The sequence below is a fragment of the Diceros bicornis genome, chromosome 36 (assembly GCF_020826845.1).
Source record: "Diceros bicornis minor isolate mBicDic1 chromosome 36, mDicBic1.mat.cur, whole genome shotgun sequence".
NCBI classification, from domain to species: Eukaryota; Metazoa; Chordata; class Mammalia; order Perissodactyla; family Rhinocerotidae; genus Diceros; species Diceros bicornis.
In genome coordinates, this window is record NC_080775.1 from 30601318 (window position 1) to 30619054 (window position 17737).

General features: G+C 35.2%; 1 protein-coding gene across 1 annotated transcript in view; it reads left to right on the forward strand.

Annotated features, from left to right (window-relative positions):
- Positions 1–1246: 1246 nt before the first annotated feature.
- CCDC7 (coiled-coil domain containing 7) overlaps positions 1247–17737 on the forward strand; it is a 403315-nt gene continuing 386824 nt past the window's right edge. Inside the window, 3 exon segments of the mRNA XM_058532824.1 lie at positions 1247–1525; positions 2737–2829; positions 11543–11626. Coding sequence (XP_058388807.1) covers positions 1247–1525; positions 2737–2829; positions 11543–11626 — 456 coding nt within the window.

Genomic DNA, 17737 nt, shown 5'->3' on the forward strand with positions numbered 1-17737 from the left:
CCGTTTCGTCTTGCTTTCTCAAGGGTGTCATCCCAGCAGTTTTCCTCTCTACCAGTCATAGGTTTTGCTTTCTATTGGATCACTTCCATCAGCATGTGTATTAGTTTTCTAAGGCTGCCTAAAAAAGTACCACAAACTTGGTGGTTTAAAACAACAGAAATTTATTCTCTCACAGTTCTGGAGTCTAGGAGTCTGAAATGAAGGTTTGGCAGGGCTATGCTCCCCCGAAGGGTCTCGAGAAGACTTCCTTTGCTTCTTCCTAGCTTCTGGTGGATGCTGACAATCCTTAACGTTCTTTGGCATGTGGCTGCATCACTCACTGCGGTCTCTTATTACATGGCCTTCTTCCCTGTATGTCTACCTGCCTGTGTCTTCACATTGCTTTCTTAAAATGACACCACTCATTGGATTTAGGGCCCACGCCAATCCCGTATGACGTCATCTTAACTTGGTTACATCTGCAAAGACGGTATTTTCAAATACTGTCATATTCATAGGTACCAGGGGTTAGGACTTGAACATACCTTTTTGGGGGGCAGAGTTCAACCACAATAATGGGATTAGTCTAAGTGTAGAGAGCTTCAGACAACAGAGAACCAATGCTACTCTATCTTAATTTTACCAGTATACACGACGACTCCCATGGTCAGGCATATACTTTAAAATTCTTTGGGAGGAGGCATTGTCCTGAGACCTAGTCAATCAGCTTTGGAGAAAGAGAGAAATACAAGAATGAAATCGTAAGGCCTGCCCAGTCTATACTTCCTTATCCCAGCATGACTTTGGTGCTGCCTTGATATTATCTTGCTGATACCCTGTGTCTAGGCTAATACTCCTATGGAAATAATGATATATATATAAAGGCCATATATTAGCTCAAAAATGGGGGAAAGGTAAGAATAAAATTTTAAAGTTTTCTAATTATATTCTCTCACTGCTGCCACTGTCTTCTTCCCTCCCTTCAGCCCCCAACCTAAATGCCCATACCTAAATCAGCCTTCATTTACCTCTAGGTGTTTCTCACAGGTTTTTTTTGTGTGTTTTTAAAAAAATTTATTGTTATTGTTTGTTGTTAGGAATGTTTCCCTCTTCATTTTGTAATTTCTCCAGAGTTGATTTTGGGATTCACCATCTTCAAGACAATTGATAATCCTGCCATCATTTTTAATCTGAAATCTTAATATTTTATTCACAGAGAGGAATACAGTTTTTTCATCTATAATTTGGAAGCTAAGTAAATAACAAAATGAAGCCAGTAAAGCATGTGTTGGCAGCTAATAATAAATTGGCAAGTGTTCCAGAATTAACTTATAAAAAAGGACTACGTAATTCACCATTGTCACCTAAACCCAAGGAAAAACATAGTGCAAAATTAGTACGTGATAAACTTGAACCAATGGTCTTAAGATCTCCACCAACAGGAGAATCCATTGTAAGATATGCTTTGCCCATACCGTCAAGTAAGACAAAGGACTTAATAGGAGAAGAAGAATCAATCAGGAAAATTACCAAACATCTGAAGATGGTAAGACACTTTTTGTTCTATGTGTTGGGGATCCCGATGACCATCCTCATGTTTAGTGATTTGCTGGAGAACTCATTCGACTCAGCATCAAGTCATATCGATGGCTAAGATTTATTACAGTGAAAGGTACAAAGCAAAGTAAGCAAAAGGAAAAGACACATGGGGTGAAGTCTGGAGGAGACCAGGTCCAAGCTTCCAAGATTCCTCTACCTTTGGAGTGACACAGGACATGTGTGTGACTCCAACAACAAATTTCTCCAACAACAAATTGTGACAACTCATGTGAAATGTCTACCAGAGAAGCTCATTAGAGACTCAGTTCCCAGGGTTTTTTGGGGGGTTGGTTACCTAGGGACTCTCTACCAGCATATACCAAAATTGCAGACTCCCTGAAGGAAAGCAGGTGTTCAGCATAAATCACATTGTTTGCACAAACAGTTTAGGGACATTGAGCCCCTGTTATCAGTTATTGAATGATGGGAACCCTCCTGAAATCCAAGTTCTGAGGTGCCAGTCCACAGCCAACCTTGCAAGCAGATCGTTCTAAGGGTAGGCCTTTCTAAGTCGCATGCCTGCTGTGTTAACTCTGCTCTGCACTTTAAAAACTTTAGCTCTTAGTGTTGGGAAAAAACCAAAACAAAACACTCCCTTTCTCTGAGTTTCTTTTTGCACAGTGATCCAGAATTGAATTGTAAATGTACCAAATACCGAGTGAGAATAATGAGAAATAGCGCAAATATAAAAAGAATATAGTTTGTCACCTTCCAAAATACAAAGTTTGCGGGGTTAGCTCAGAGAATTTCCTTTAAAAATTTGTTGCTTTCTGGTCTCCATCACTCTATTTTCCCCACTCTCTTCAAAGAAGAAAGTTGAGTTAGTCAGATTTTGAGGACTACTCTGGTGGTAAGTAGACTTGATGCTTCAACGATTCATAAACAGACCGTCTCCCTTTTAGATACTTGTCAACACAGAAATGGAAGAGTCTTTGGGCCTTTCTCCATTGCTAGGAAGTAGGATCAAAGACTGTTGCTCATCACTTCTTCATGATGATATGAGATGGGGCATGAGATAGAAAATTTAAGTTTATGGCATTGGCAGAAATCATTCTTACTGCTAAAAAGATCCTGACATGACAGACTAAATGTCTTTTTACATTTAATATAATAATTTTGAACTATGAAAGTACTTAATTTGCTTTGATTTTCTCATAGGTTGTTTCTTCTTTGGAAGAAACCTATGGATTTAGCAATCAAAATGGAGAAAAACCAGTTGTGAAGCCTGAACATGAAGAATTAACTTTATCTGTAAGTGTATGTAACCTTAATGTAGCGACATTAACATTGAAAAGGTTAAGGTTTTCTTTTGGAGTCCATATATGTTCTCAGAATGAATTCCCCATCTATGAAAATGAACCTGTTAGGAAACTTGAAAGTAGTGTACTGGTTTTTCCATCCTCTGCTAACATTTATCTTGTCATGTTTAATGAAGACATATCTATACCTTGAGCCTACTTTTAATGCTAATGCCTCTCCGGTTTAATTTTTTAAGCATGTGGTTGGCTGTTGGTTTGAGATGTATATTCTTTATCACGTTAAGAAAGTATTCTTCTATTTCTAGTTTGCTAAATAAAAAACCAAAACAATAAAGAGGTTATTGAGTTTGAACAAATGTCCTTATATATATTAAAGTAATATAATTATTAACTTGGTTATGTGGTTTTTCTCTTTCAATATATTGATGAGATGAATTATTTTACATATTTCATAATATTCAACTGTAATTTAATACACTTTACTTATAGAGTATTAGTCTTCTGTTTTATAATTAGTTTTGTTAGTTAGGGATCGAGTTTGGCTCCATGTAATAGAACACCAATGTTGAGTCATTCAATTGATGAACATGGTATGTGTCTCCATTTATTGAGGTCTTGTTTGATTTCTTTCATCAACATTTTGTAATTTTAATCATACAGATCCTATGCATGATTTGTTATATTTTTACATTGATATTTCATGATTTTTGGAATGATTTTTAATGGCATTATGTTTTTAATTTCAGTTTCCACATGTTTGTTACTAGTATAGAGAAATATGATTGATTTTTTTGTATGTTGATCTTATATCTTGCAACGTTGCTCAATGTACTTTTTTTGTCACTTTCCCAGTTTTTTTTCGTTGTTGATTTCCAGTTTCATAGCATTATGGTCTGAAAAGATGCTTGTTATGATTTCAGTCTTCTTCAATTTATTGAGGCTTGCTTTGTTTCCCAACATATGGTCTATCCTTGAGAATGTTCCATGCACGTTTGAGAAGAATGTGTAGTCAGCTGTTTTTGGTTGGAGTGCTCTGTATATGTCTACTAGGTCCATCTCATCCAGTTTTTCATTTAAATCCACTATTTCTTTATTGACATTTTATCTGGATGATGTATCCATTGATGTAAGTGGGGTATTAAGATCCCCTACTATTATTGTGTTGTTGTTAATGTCTCCTTTTAGGTTTGTTAATAGTTGCTTTATGTAGGTTGGTGCTCCTATGTTGGGTGCATATATATTTATAAGTGATATGTCTTCGTGGTAGAGTGTCCCTTTTATCATTATATCCCTTTTTTGTCTCCTTAACCTGTTTTATCTTGAAGTCTACTTTGTCTGATATGAGTATGGCAACACCTGCTTTCTTTTGTTTGCCATTAGCTTGGAGTATTGTCTTCCATCCTTTCACTCTGAGCCTGTGCTTGTCTTTAGAGCTGAGATGTGTTTCCTGGAGGCAGCATGTTGTTGGGTCTTGCTTTTTAATCCATCCTGCCGCTCTGTCTCTTTTGAGTGGAGAGTTCAATCCATTTACATTTAGGGTAATTATTGATATATGAGGGCTTAATGTTGCTGTTTTGTCACTTATTTTCTGGTTCTTTTGCGTTTCTTTTGTTTTTTGTCCCATTTGTTTAGGACTGCCAATTCAGTTTGGTTGTTCTGTCATATGACTCATCTAGTTTTCTCTTTGTTTATCATATGTGATTTTGTTTTGATTATTTGTTTAGTGGTTACCTTGAGGTTTGTATAAAAAATCTTGTGTGTGAGATAGTGCGTTATCTGATGGCCTCTTATTTCCTTATACTAAGTCAATTCAATCACTTTCCTCTTCCCCTTCTAGGTCGTTCTTGTTATACCTTATTCTATCTTGTGTTGTGGGTGTGTGTTTACAGTGATGAGGTTATATTTATTTTTGGTGAATTCCTTCCTTTGATCTTTGATTTTGGTATTTAGGTGGTTGCTAACCTATTCGGTAAAGATCTACTATTTTTCTGGTTTTGTCTACCTATTTTTCTCCTTGCTCCAAGCTTTGTATTGCCTTTCTTTTCTTTTTTTCAGGCCTGAGGGCCTTCTTGAGTATTTCTTGCAGTGGGGGTCTCGTGGCCATGAACTCCCTTAGCTTTTGTTTATGTGGGAAAGTTACTATTTCTCCATCATATTTGAAGGAAATTTTTGCTGGATAGAGTATTCTTGGCTGAAAGTTTTTGTCTGTCAGTATTTTGAATATATCATTCAGTCTCTCCTAGCCTGTAAAGTTTCTGTTGAGAAGTCCGCTGAGAGCCTGATGGGAGTTCCTTTGTATGTTATTTTTTGTTTTTGTCTAGCTGCCCTTAATATTGTTTCTTTGTCATTGACTTTGGCCAGCCTTACCACTACATGTCGTGGAGTGGGCCTTTGCCTGTTGACGTATTTAGGTGACCTATTGGCTTCACTTACTGGTATTTCCTGCTCCTTCCCCAGATTTGGGAAGTTCTCAGCTATTATTTCCTTGAATAGGCTCTCTGTTCCTCTTTCCCTCTCTTCTCCCTCAGGAATACCTATAATTCTTATGTTACATTTCCTGATAGAGTCAGATATTTCTTGGAGACTTTTTTCATTTCTTTTTAGTCTTAGTTCTCTCTCCTCTTCCATCTGAAGCATATCTGTATTCCTATCCTCTATAATGCTAATTCTTTCCTCCATATTGTCAGCTCTGTTCTTTAAAGATTCCAGATTCTCCTTTATCTCCTCCATTGTGTTCTTCATCTCCATCAGTACTGATTGGGATTTCAGTCTCTTTTGTGAAGAAACTCCTAATCTCATTGAATTGTTTGTCTGTGTTGTCTCGTATTTCGTTGAGTTTTTTTATGATAGCTATTTTGAAATCTCTGTTCTTTAGGTTATGGATTTCTGTGTCTTCAGGGTTGGTTTCTGGGTGCTTGTGATTTTCCTTTTGGTCTGGTGATTTCATGTACCTTTGCGTTGTGGTTCCTGTATTGGCTTTATTTTTCCTCATCCTGGAAATATCTGGTTGCAATTTCCACCCACCACCACTGTGTGGGGGTTAAGGGCTGTGTAATCTGAGCCCCCTGCACTCTGCCCTGGCTGTTCGCTGCGATCCACCGGCCGCTTGGCCTGATCTGGTCGACTGAGCTGCAGTGTCCAGTTTGTGGGGAGGGGGAGGGCTCTCTCTTTTGCCCGCTGGGTCGCTGGCGTGGGAGGCTTCTTGATCACCCCTTGTTATCCACTTTCCTGGGGTGCTCAGATGTTGATGGTGCCCCTGTAGCAGTTCTGAGTTCTCTTTGTGGGAGTTTCCCACTGGCTGAGAGAGCCCGAAGAGCTACGGTTTCCCCGCAGAGGGCCGCCCCTCCCCCCTCTCTGAGAGCCACGCGGACTGGGATCCCTGATCTGATGGGGAGGGAGAGGAGTTCTCCTTACCTCTCCCCACTTCCTCCAGGGGCCCAGCATGTTCCACTCTCAGATGTACGGCAGTGTGGATCTTTCTGATCTTGCTTTTCACTGTCTAGGAGTCCGTTGTTGGTCTGTGACTGTTCCTTTTGTTATATCTTATCAGGGGGAGAGTTTATGGGAAAGCTCACTGCACCATGACGCTGACGTCACTCTGTCAATGTACTTTTTTATTCTAGGAGTTTTTCTGCAGATTCCTTGGAATTTCCTACATAGACAATTATGTCATCTTCAAATAGGGACAATTTTACTTCTTTCTTTCCAATCTGAATGCTTTTTGTTTCCTTCTCTTGACTTATTGTGCTGGCTCTGGCTTCTATATTATATTTAATAATAGTGATGAGAGCAGACTTCCTGGACTCGTTCTGATTCTACTTTTAGACAAGGGTGGAAGTTCAGTTCCCTGCTTTGTTCCACCAACACCATTCTGGTGGGGGAATTGGAGTGCCACCTACTACCACCAGTAGGTGGTGGAGATTGACTTTCCACTCAGCCTTGTTGACACCATACCGATGATGGTAATGGAGGGCCCAGTTTCACTGCGGTATTATTTTTCAGTTCTGTTAACACCTATGGGTGGTGGTGCAGTTTTTTTCTTGGCGTTTGGCTCAAGTAGCATAAGTATGGTCAAAAAGGTTTTGTATTACACTAGAGAGTCCTTTTCACAGTCCTGTGGCTTTTCTTAGGGCTTTTTTTGCCTCTGTGCTTATTGACACTTCAGGTTGCTGTCTTTTGCAGTGTCCCAGACATTTTATTTATGTGTAGGTAAAAAGAAAACCCAAGGAACTCTTGTATTCCTCAAGTCCCAAGACCTCTGCCTTCTCATTCCACCTTTCAGAATTTTCTTTTGTTGGTTTGTTGTGTTGTCTACAGTATTTTAGTTGTAGGAGGGAGGATTAGAGGAATGGGCTTAGTCCATCATGGCCAGAACTGGAAGTCCAAAACTATTTTTTATCTTTGACACACTTTTATGTTCTGATGTCTATTTTGTCTGATATCAGCTTTCTTATGATTAGTCATTGTATGTTATATCCTCTCTCAAACTTTATTTTCAGACTTTCTATAACTGTGTATTTACTGTGTGTCTCTTTGAAATAGCATATAGTTGAGTCTTGCTTTTTTATCCAGTCTGACAATCTCTGTCTTTTAATTAGTGCATTTGGTTCATTTACATTTAATTGATGCAATTAAATGTCATATCAAGTAATTAATTTATTATAATGAAATGTTAATGAAATAATGTGAATTAAGTCTACTATCCTGCTATTTGCTTTCTTTTTGTCATATGTGTTTTTTGCTCTTTTATTCTTTCTTTTCTGTTTTATTTTGGATTAATTATGTATTTTTTAGTGTTTTATTTTATTTCATTTTTGCTTTTTACCTATGTCTTTTTTGTGCTTTCTCTAGGGATTCAATATGTATCTTAAACTTATCACAATCTATCTTGAATTAATATTATACCACTTAATTTCTAATGTGAGAACCTTATAGCAGTATAACATTTACCTGACTTATTTTTTTTGTGCTATTGTTGTGATATTATTGTTTCCTCTTTTTTTCTGACTGCTTTAAAGATTTTCTCTTTATCGTTGGGTTTCAGCAATTTGATTAGATATGCCTTGGTGAGATATTTTCTGTATTTATTCTGCTTGGAGTCCATCAAGCTGAGTCTGTGAGTTGATGTTTTTCATCAAATTTGGAAAATTTTCATTGACTATTTCTTCAAATATTTTACTGCCTCCCCTCCTCCTTTGTATGAGACTCCAATTACACATATGTTAGACTGCTAGATACAGTGTAAGCAATCACTCACAATCCATTCATTTATTTCAATGTTTCTCTTTCTGTGCTTCAGTTTGGACAACATACATTACCCTATCTTCAAGTTCACCAGTCCTTTCTGTGGTATCTGATCTGCTGTTAAGCTCTAGCCAATGAAACTTTTAGCTTCAAATATTGTAATTTTTACATTTAGGATTATCTTTTGGTTCCTTTTTAGGGGTTTTTGTATCTCTCCTGCTTTTATCCATCTGTTCACCTACTCTATCTTTTCCTGTAAATTCTTTTATCTTATTGATAATAGAGTTTTAAAAATTTGTTCTCTGCTAATTCCAATATCTGGATCATCAGTGTGATTGCTTCTTCTAACTATTTTTTCTTTTGATTATGGGTTGTATTTTTCTGGTTCTTCATATGTTTTGTAATTTTTTATTGGATCTCAAGCATTGTATTTAGAAGAACATCGGAAACTGTGGTACAGTGTTTTGTTTTCTAGAGAATGTTTGCCCTTTCCTTTCTGGAATTTAGAGTGAAGGGCTGATCATTCTTATTCCTCTAAGAATTGAGTTGGTCAGGAAGTGATCCCTATGTTTAATTAGGTTGAGTTCTTGTCTAATTTGTCTAATCCACAATCTCTCCTATTGCTGCTTCCCCTGAGGGGCTTGTTTCTTTAATCTTGCCAGTATTTTAGTTGGAAGGAGTTTGGACTTCAATTTTAATAGTTTTGGTTCACATTTTTGAAAAGTTCAATCCTGGCAGAGCTTTGAAATACAATTACCACAAGATTGTGCAGGATGAGATTTCTCTAGCTCCTTCTTTTTTTATAGTTGTGTAATCACCACCACAATCAAACTATAAAACATTTTCATTATCCTAAAAAGCTCCCTTATAACCTTTTGCAGTCAGTTCTCTCCTCCTACCCTGGCTCTAGACAGCCACTGATTTATCACTATAGTTTTGCCTTTTCTAGAATTTCATATAAATAAAATCATACAGTGTGTAGCCTTATTTATCTAGCTTTTCCCTCCTCATCATAATGTTTTTGAGATTCATCCATGTTGTTCTATGTATCAGTAATTTCTTCCTTTTATTGTGAAGAGTATTCCATTGTATGGCTGTACCATAATTTGTTTATCTATTTGCCATTAAAAAACATTTAGGTTGATGGATCCAGTAGCTATTTTGGCTATTATGAGTGAAGCTCCTATGAACATCTGTGTACAAGTCATTGTGAGGACATGTGTGTTCGTTAATCTTGGATAATTACTTAAGAATAGGATTGGTGGGTTATAGTGTAAGTATATGTTTAACTTTCTGAGGAATCGTCAAACTGTTTCCCATCATGGCAGTACCATTGTGTATTCCTATCAGCTCTGTGTGCGAGTTCCAGTGGCCCCACATCCTTACCAAAATTGGTATTGTTGGTATTTAAAATTTTTACCATTCCTATTGGGTATGTAGGTTTCTTCTTCTGCTACCTTCTTGGTAAAATTCAGATGGGGAGGGGTTTGGTGGGAGAAAAATGGTGGGGTTGAGTGATTTGCTTTGGGAGCTCTTCCTCATTCCAGTCCATCTGTCAGCTTAAATGGCTGTCAAAGGCTCAGCTGGTTTTTCTTCATCCTCTGAATTTTGTTTGTCAATAGCAGGCCCGCTTTTTGACTGTACACACTAGGCCAAATGCTCTTTTCCCTCCACCATGCCCCCTTTAGGTACAGATGTGGCCTTGGTTCTTTACTCATCTACAAAGTGTTCTTCTGTGGAATTCAGTTCGTCAAGTTTTCCTTGTGTCCTCTCCTTTTCAGTGTCCTCAAGGAAAAGCATGATAATTATTTTATTTTATATATTTTTTCTTTTTGGGAAGTTAACACTGGAGTTAAGGCCTCTCATGTCTTTTTACATCCTAATCAGAAGTGGCATTTCTGCCTCCCTTTTAAGAATCTTTTTAGAAGTGCTGCCCAACAATTTCTTTTTGTCTCATTAGCCTGATTGGGACACGTGGCTACCCATATTGGTAAAGGAGGCTTGGAAATTTATTATTATTGTTATTAGCTATGCATATTGCCATCCCTAAAAAAATTGAGGTACTTTTAGTAAGGAAGAAAAGAATAATCTTATAATATAAGATAGGCAACTAATAGTCTCTATTATTATGATATGCTACTTGTTTCGTAACACTACTGTTGTCATAATTTTTAATGATTTCGATATCCATGTAGAAAATCTTTCGAAATAATCTGGCATCTCAGTTTATTGAATTTCTTTCCTTCAATGATCTTGCCTTCTATCCTACCTCAACCTCTAACTGACAAGATGATATCCTCTAGTCCTTGTCATTACCAATAACTGTAACTTCCATAATTTAAATTTCAGCCATCCTAATCTCTGGCCACTGCCTTTATCTTTTCCACTCAGTCTGTCTAATATTCTGACTCCAAAAATCCTTTGATTCCATTGGGAACTGTAATCTGTTGATCCTACTGCCTTTTACTGTCCCAAATCCTTGTGTTCTTACTTACCTAGCTTAAATTCCATGCCATTGTTATCATTGCTCCCTTGCATATGTCCTTAAGTCTCTTGCCCTGTCTTGCTTTATTGATTACTTATTGATTTTTATTTTGTTAAACTGAAACTCTGATCAAATCAATCTCCGCCTTCTCTATATTTGTGGCCCCTGAATGTGGGTGGAAGAAAATCCCCAAGTCTGCTAATGGTCTCACTTAATATTTGTGATTAGTAACTCTAGTTCATTCATTTTCTCATTCTGCTAAATGACTGTTGCAGTTTTTCTGCCCTCTCCTATATGATTGTAGGTCTTTACCATGACAAAAAGGTATATGCGCCTGAGTATGTTTAAAATGTAATGGTGAAGGAACATATTCCTCATGGAAAACATTCTATGAGAATCCTAAGTGTGTATAAGCATCTGAGATTTGTTTGTCACGGATCAGTTCTCTGATTTACAAATCACTGCTCTACTAGAACAGATTCAATCATTGTGACATTTTAATCTGTAACTATTTTTTTCCTCAAAGTTTTCTATTGCCAATTAAGTGAGGATGAAAGACTACAGCTCTTGGCAAGTATACTTATAATCAGAAGTCATAACTGGCATTCATTTTCTAACACAAAGAGATGTTTACACATTGGATACCTTTTTTGGCCACCTAGAAATTTCAGGAGTCTAAGTCTAGGATGCTTGCTTTTCTGCAACTGTATAGAGGAGAATGACGGGAGAGACGTAGGTGGGTATATGTCATTAATGGGCCACTCCTCAGAATGTACTTTTCTTCCAAACTTTCTTTCTGGGAGAATTTGCTAGTATAGCATTTGAACTATGGTTTTGTGTCTTATATGTTTGAAGGGACAAAAGTTACCTACACGAAAATATTTTCCGAAGTTGTTAAATATACTGAAATATAAATGGATATGCATGTGGATTCTGAAATAAAAGTGACTTTCTGTTTTGTTATTCTTTTCAAAAGGTTGGGGATGATCTGAGTTCATTCTTGATATGTTGTTCACAATTTGCAGCTCAGTTAGAGGAAGCAGTTAAGGAGGAACGTAATGTAGGTATTCTATGTACACTTAATATTTTAATAATTTTAATTATTAGCAATCAATAATGTTAATAATAAATCAGTGATAAACCAACAATATTAATTATTATTAATAATCAAATTATTAATACTTTTAGTAATAAAATATTTAAAGTTATATTGATTGAACTTGAATGTGGAAATCCATTCAGCAATATTAGTCTTGTAGATACAATGACTTAAGGAGTTACAATAGACATTAGAAAACATTATTTTTATTTTTCTTTATTCTTAACATAGGCATTTAGATCTGTGAATTTTTCTTTAAGTACAGCATTGATTGGATCATTAGTATTTTCTTATGTGGTATTTATACTTTATTGTGTTTTTTTCTAAGCAAGTTTATATTACAAAAGTAATATGTCATAATTAATGAAAATTAAAAAAATAAAGACATGCAAAAAGAAAATAAAAATCACCAAAATCCTATTTGCCTGAGATAACCAACTATTGTGAACATTTTTGTTTACTTTCCTGTTTTTCCATAGTTATATATATTATTTTTTTAAAAATGAAATAATATTGGGCAAGCCCCATGGCATAGTGGTTAAGTCCAGCACGATCCGCTTTGGTGGCCCAGGGTTCGCGGGTTTGGATCCCGGGCGCAGACCTATACCACTCATCAGCCGTGCTGGGGCAGGCATCCCACATACAAAATAGAGGAAGATTGGCATGGATGTTAGCTCAGGGCGAATCTTCCTCAGCAAAAAAAAAAAAAACAAAAAAAAAAAAACAAAAAAGAAAAAAGAAAAATGAAATAATATTGACATGCTATTTGGTAATGAACTTTTTTATTTTTGGAGTTTTGAAAAATAATGTTTATTGTGTTATATGATTATAAAAGTATTATTGTGAAACATATGAAAAAGTAAGAAAAGTACATACGAAAACAAATTGCCTGTAATCTCACTCTAATGTATAAGCACCATTAACATTTTATAATATATTTTCTAGTTTTTTGCTGTGAAAAAAAAACATACAAATATGTACATATGTGTGTGTGTATATATATTCACTCATACACACATTTATATATACATTGATGTATACATTTTTTTCCAATTTTTTTGCTGTAGTAAAATACACATACCATCAAGTTATGGTTATGTTATGGTAACCATTTTTTAAGTGTACAGTTCAGTATTATTAAGTGCATTCACATTGTTGTGCAGGCATCACCTCCATCCATCTCAGAACTCTTTTCATCTTGCAAAACTGAAACTCTGTGTGTATTAAACAATAACTCCCTATGACCCCCTCCCCGCAGTCCCTGGTAACTGCCATTCTATTCTCTGTTACTGTGAGTTTGGCTTTTTTCATTTTTTTTGAAGGATCCATATATAAGTGAGATCGTGCAATATTTGTCTTTTTTTGTCTGGCTTATTTCACTTAGCATAATGTCTCCCAGATTCATCCATGTCACAACTGGCAGGATTTCTTTCTTTTTTATGGCTGAATAATATTGCATTCTGTGTGTGTGTGTGTGTGTATATATATATATTCTTTATCCATTCATCCATCAATGGACTCTTAGGTTGTTTCCATATGTTGGCTGTTGTGAATGCTGCAATGAACTTGGGAGTGCAGATATCTCTTTGAGATAGTGATTTTGTTTCCTTTGGATATATACCTGGAAGTGGGATTGCTAGATCATATGGTAGTTATATTTTTAAATTTTTGAGGACCCTTCATACTGTTTTCCATAGTTGCTGAACCACTTTACTTTCTCACCAGTGGTTGCACGAGTTACCTTTTCTCCACATTCTTGCCAACACTTGTTTTCTCTTGTCCTTTTGATAACAGCTATTCTAACAGGTGTGAGATAATATTTCATTGTGGTTTTGATTTGCATTTCCCTGATGATAAGTGCTATTGAGCACATTTTCATGTACCTGTTGGCCATTTGTATGTCTTCCTTGGAAAAATATCTAGTCAAGTGCTTTACCCATTTTTTAATCAGGTTATTTGTTTTTTTGCTGTTGAGTTGTATTAGTTCCTTACATATTTTGGATACTAGCCCCTTATCAGATATATGCTTTGCAAATACTTTCTCCCTTTTCATTTTGTTGATTGTTTCCTTTGCTGTGCTGTAACTTTTTAGTTTGGTGTAGTCCCACTTGTTTATTTTTGTTTTTGTTAAGCCTGTGCTTTTGGTGTCATGTCTAAGAAATCATTGCCAAATCCAATGTCCTGAAGCTTTTCCCTCTATTTTCTTCTAGGAGTTTAATAAGTTTAGATGTTAGATTTAGGTTGTGGATCTATTCTGAGTTAATTTTTGTACATAGTCTAACTTTGTACATGGTAGGGAAAGGGTCTAACTTTATTCTTTTGCATGTGGATATCCACTTTTCCCAGCACTATTTGTTGAAGAGATTGTTTGTTCCCCATTGTGTTGTCTTGATACCCTTGTCAAAAATCATTTTGACTTATGTGCAAGAGTTTATTTCTGGGCTATCAGTTCTGTTCTATTGGTCTATGTATCTATCTTTTAAATTATTTTTTTATTTTTATTTTTAAAAATTGAGATATAATTGACATATAATACTGTATTAGTTTTAGGTGTACATATCTATCTATCTTTATGCCAGCATGGCACTGTGTTAATTACTGTTGCTTTGTAGTATATTTTGAAGTCAGGAAATTTGAGGCCTCCAACTTTTTCTTTTTCAAGATTGTCTCAGCTATTTGAGGTCCCTTGAGGTTCCATATGAATTTTAGTATGTTTTTTTCTATTTCTGCAGAAAATGCCATTGGAATTTTGATAGGGATTTCATTGAATCTATAGATTGCTTTGAATAGCATGGACATTTTAACAATAATAAGTCTTCCAATCCGTGAGTGTGAGGTGTCTTTCTGTTATCTTCTTTGATTTCCTTCAGAGATGTTTTATAGTTTTCTGTGTACAAATCTTTTACCTCCTTGGTCAAGTTTAATCTGAAATATTTTTATATTTTTTGATGCTATAGTAAATGGGATTGTTTTCCTAATTTTCTTTTTGGATTGGTGATTGTTAACATATAGGAATGCAACTGACTTTGAGTGTTGATTTTGTATCCTGCAACTTTGCTGAATTTATTTGTCCTAATGTTTTCTTTTGTGTATGTGGAATCTTTAGTTTTCTACATATATCATGTCATTTGCAAACAAAGAGAATTTTACTTCTTGTTTTACAATTCGTATGCCTTTTATTATTTTTTTCTTTTCTAATTGCTCTATCTAGAACTTTCAGTACTGTGTTGAATAGTGATGGCGAGACTGGGCAACCTTGCCTTATTCTTGATCTTAGAGGAAAAGCTATCAGTCTTTCCCCATGGAGTATCGTGTTTGTTGTGACATGTTCATATATGGATTTTTATGTTGAGTTTCCTTATATTCTTAGTTTACTTTTTTAATTAATTTTGTCAAAAGAGTGTTGAATCTTCTAATAAAAGCTTTTTCTGCATCTATTGCGAGATGATCATGTGGTTTTTGTTCTTCATTTTGTTTATGTGGTGTATTATATTGTTACATATTATTACACGTATTGAGCCATCCTTGTGTTACAGGTATAAATTCTACTTGGTTTTGCTGTATAATCCTTTTAATATGCTTTTGAATTCTGTTTGCTAGTACTTTGTTTAGGATTTTTGCGTCAATATTACTCAGGGATATTGGTCTGTAATTTTCTTTTCTTGTAAGGTCTTTGTCTGGTTTTGGTATCAGGGTAATGCTGGCCTTATGGTATAGGTTTGAGAGTATTCCCTCCTCTTTGGTTATTTGGAAGAGTTTGAGAAGAATTGGTGTTAATTATTTTTTTAATGTTTGATAGAATTCTCCAGTGAAGTCCTCTATTTCTGGGCTTTTCTTTGTTGGGGGGTTTTTGCTTCCTGCTTCAATCTTCTCATTAGTATAGGTCTGTTCAGATTTTTTATTTTTTTCATAGATTGGTCTTGGTAGTTTGTTATGTTTCTAGGAATTTATCCATTTCTTCTAGGTTATCCAATATTTTGGCATATAATTATTCATAGGAGTCTTTTATGATCCTTTGTCTTTCAGTGGACATCATTGCAATATCTCCTCTTTCATTTCTAATTTTAGCTTTTTGAGTCTTCTCTTTTTTTTTTCTTACTTAATGTCACCAACGGCTTGTCACTTTTGTTAATCTTTTCAAAACCAACTCTTGTTTTCATTGATTTTTTTCTATTCTCTATTTCATTTATCTTTGCTCTAATATTTATTATTTCCTTTCTTCTGCTAACTTTGGGTTTAGTTTGTTCTTCTTTTTATTGTTCCTTTGGGTGTAAGGTTAGGTTGTTGGTTTGAGATGTTTTTTTAATGTAAACATTTACCACTATAAACTTCCTCTTAGTACTGCTTTCGCTGAATCCCATAGGTTTTGGTATTTTGTGTTGTTGTTTTCATTTGTCTCCAGATATTTTCTAAATTCCTTTTTGATTTTTTTCTCTGACCTATGAGTTGTTTAAGAACATATTGTTTAATTTTCACATTTTTGTGGATTATCTTGTATTTTTTCTGCTGTTGATTTCTAGTTCTATTCCACTGTGTTTGAGAAGGTTCTTTGTATGATTTTCATCTTCTTAAATTTGTTAAAACTTGTTTTGTGTCATAACATGTGGTCTGTCTTGGAGAATGTTCCATGTATGCTTGAGAAAAACATGTATTTTGCTGTTGTTAGGTGGAGTGTTCTGGATATGTTTGTTATGTCTCTCCAGTTTATAGTATCATTCAAGTCTTCTCTTTCATTATTAATAATCTGATTGTTCTAGCCATAACCAAAAGTGCGGTATTGAAGTCTCCTACTGTTTTTGTCTTGTTGTCTGTTTCTCTCTTCATTTCTGTCCATATATTTGGACAGAATATATTTTTTTCCTTTTTTCCCTTTTTTCCTCTCTTGCTATCTTCCTCTTGTGTTTTGTTGATTTTTTTGTCATGACGTATTTTGATTCCCTTCTCAGTTGTCTTTGTGCATATTCTATAGATATTTCCTTTGCGGTTAACATTGCAGTTACATAAAACTTTTTAAAGATATGACAATCTATTTTAAACTGATAGCAACTTAACTTTAATTGTGTATAAAAACTCTTCTATTTTATATCCTTGCCCCCTCCTACTTTTTGTTACTCATGACACAAATTATCTCTTTTTATATTGCATATCCATTAACATAAATTGATAATTACTTTTAATGCTTTTTAAAAAAAATTCTGTACCAGTTTTATAAGAGATTTATTCATCTACTTTGCAATACTACAGGATTCTATATTTGTTGGTATATTTACCTTTACCAGGGACTTTAATATTTTCATATGGTTTTGTGTTGATGTTTATTGTCCTTTCTCTTTAACTTGTAGGACTCCCTTCAGGATTTCTTGTAGAGAAGCTCTAGTGGTGATGAACTCCCTCAGCAGTTTTTTTTTTTTTTATCTGGGAAAGTCTTGATTTCTCCTTTATTTTTGAAGGACGGTTTTGCCAGATATAGTATTCTTAGTTGGCAGTTTTTTCTTTCAGTACATTGAATATATCATCCCACTCCCTTGTAGCCTGCAAGCTTTCTGGTTAGAAATCTGATGATGATCTGATAGGAGCATGCTTCTACGTAATGAGTTGTATTTCTGTCGCCATTGTCAAGATTCTCTCTCTCTTTGTGACTTCTGACAGTTTGATTATGATGTAGCTTGGTATAGATGTCTAGATATTTTTCTAATTGGAATTCTTTAGGCTACTTGAATTTGCATGTCCATTTCTCTTCTCAGATTTGGGAAATTTTCTGTCATTATTTTTTCAAATAAGTTCTCTGTCCCTTTCTTTCTTCTTCTTGGATTCCCATAATGCGCATGTGTTTCTACTTCATGGTATCCCATACATTCCCTCAGGCTCTCTTCATTTTTCTTCATTCTTTTTTCTTTTTCCTTCTCTGCCTAAGTAACTTTGAAGGTCCTGTCTTTCAAGTTTGCTGATTCTTTTCTCTACATGGTCAAGTCTGCTGTTGAGTCCCTGTAATGAATTTTTCAATTCAGTTATTGTATTCTTTATTTCCAGAATTTCTATTTAGTTTTTCTTCGTAGTTTCTGTCTTTTTCTT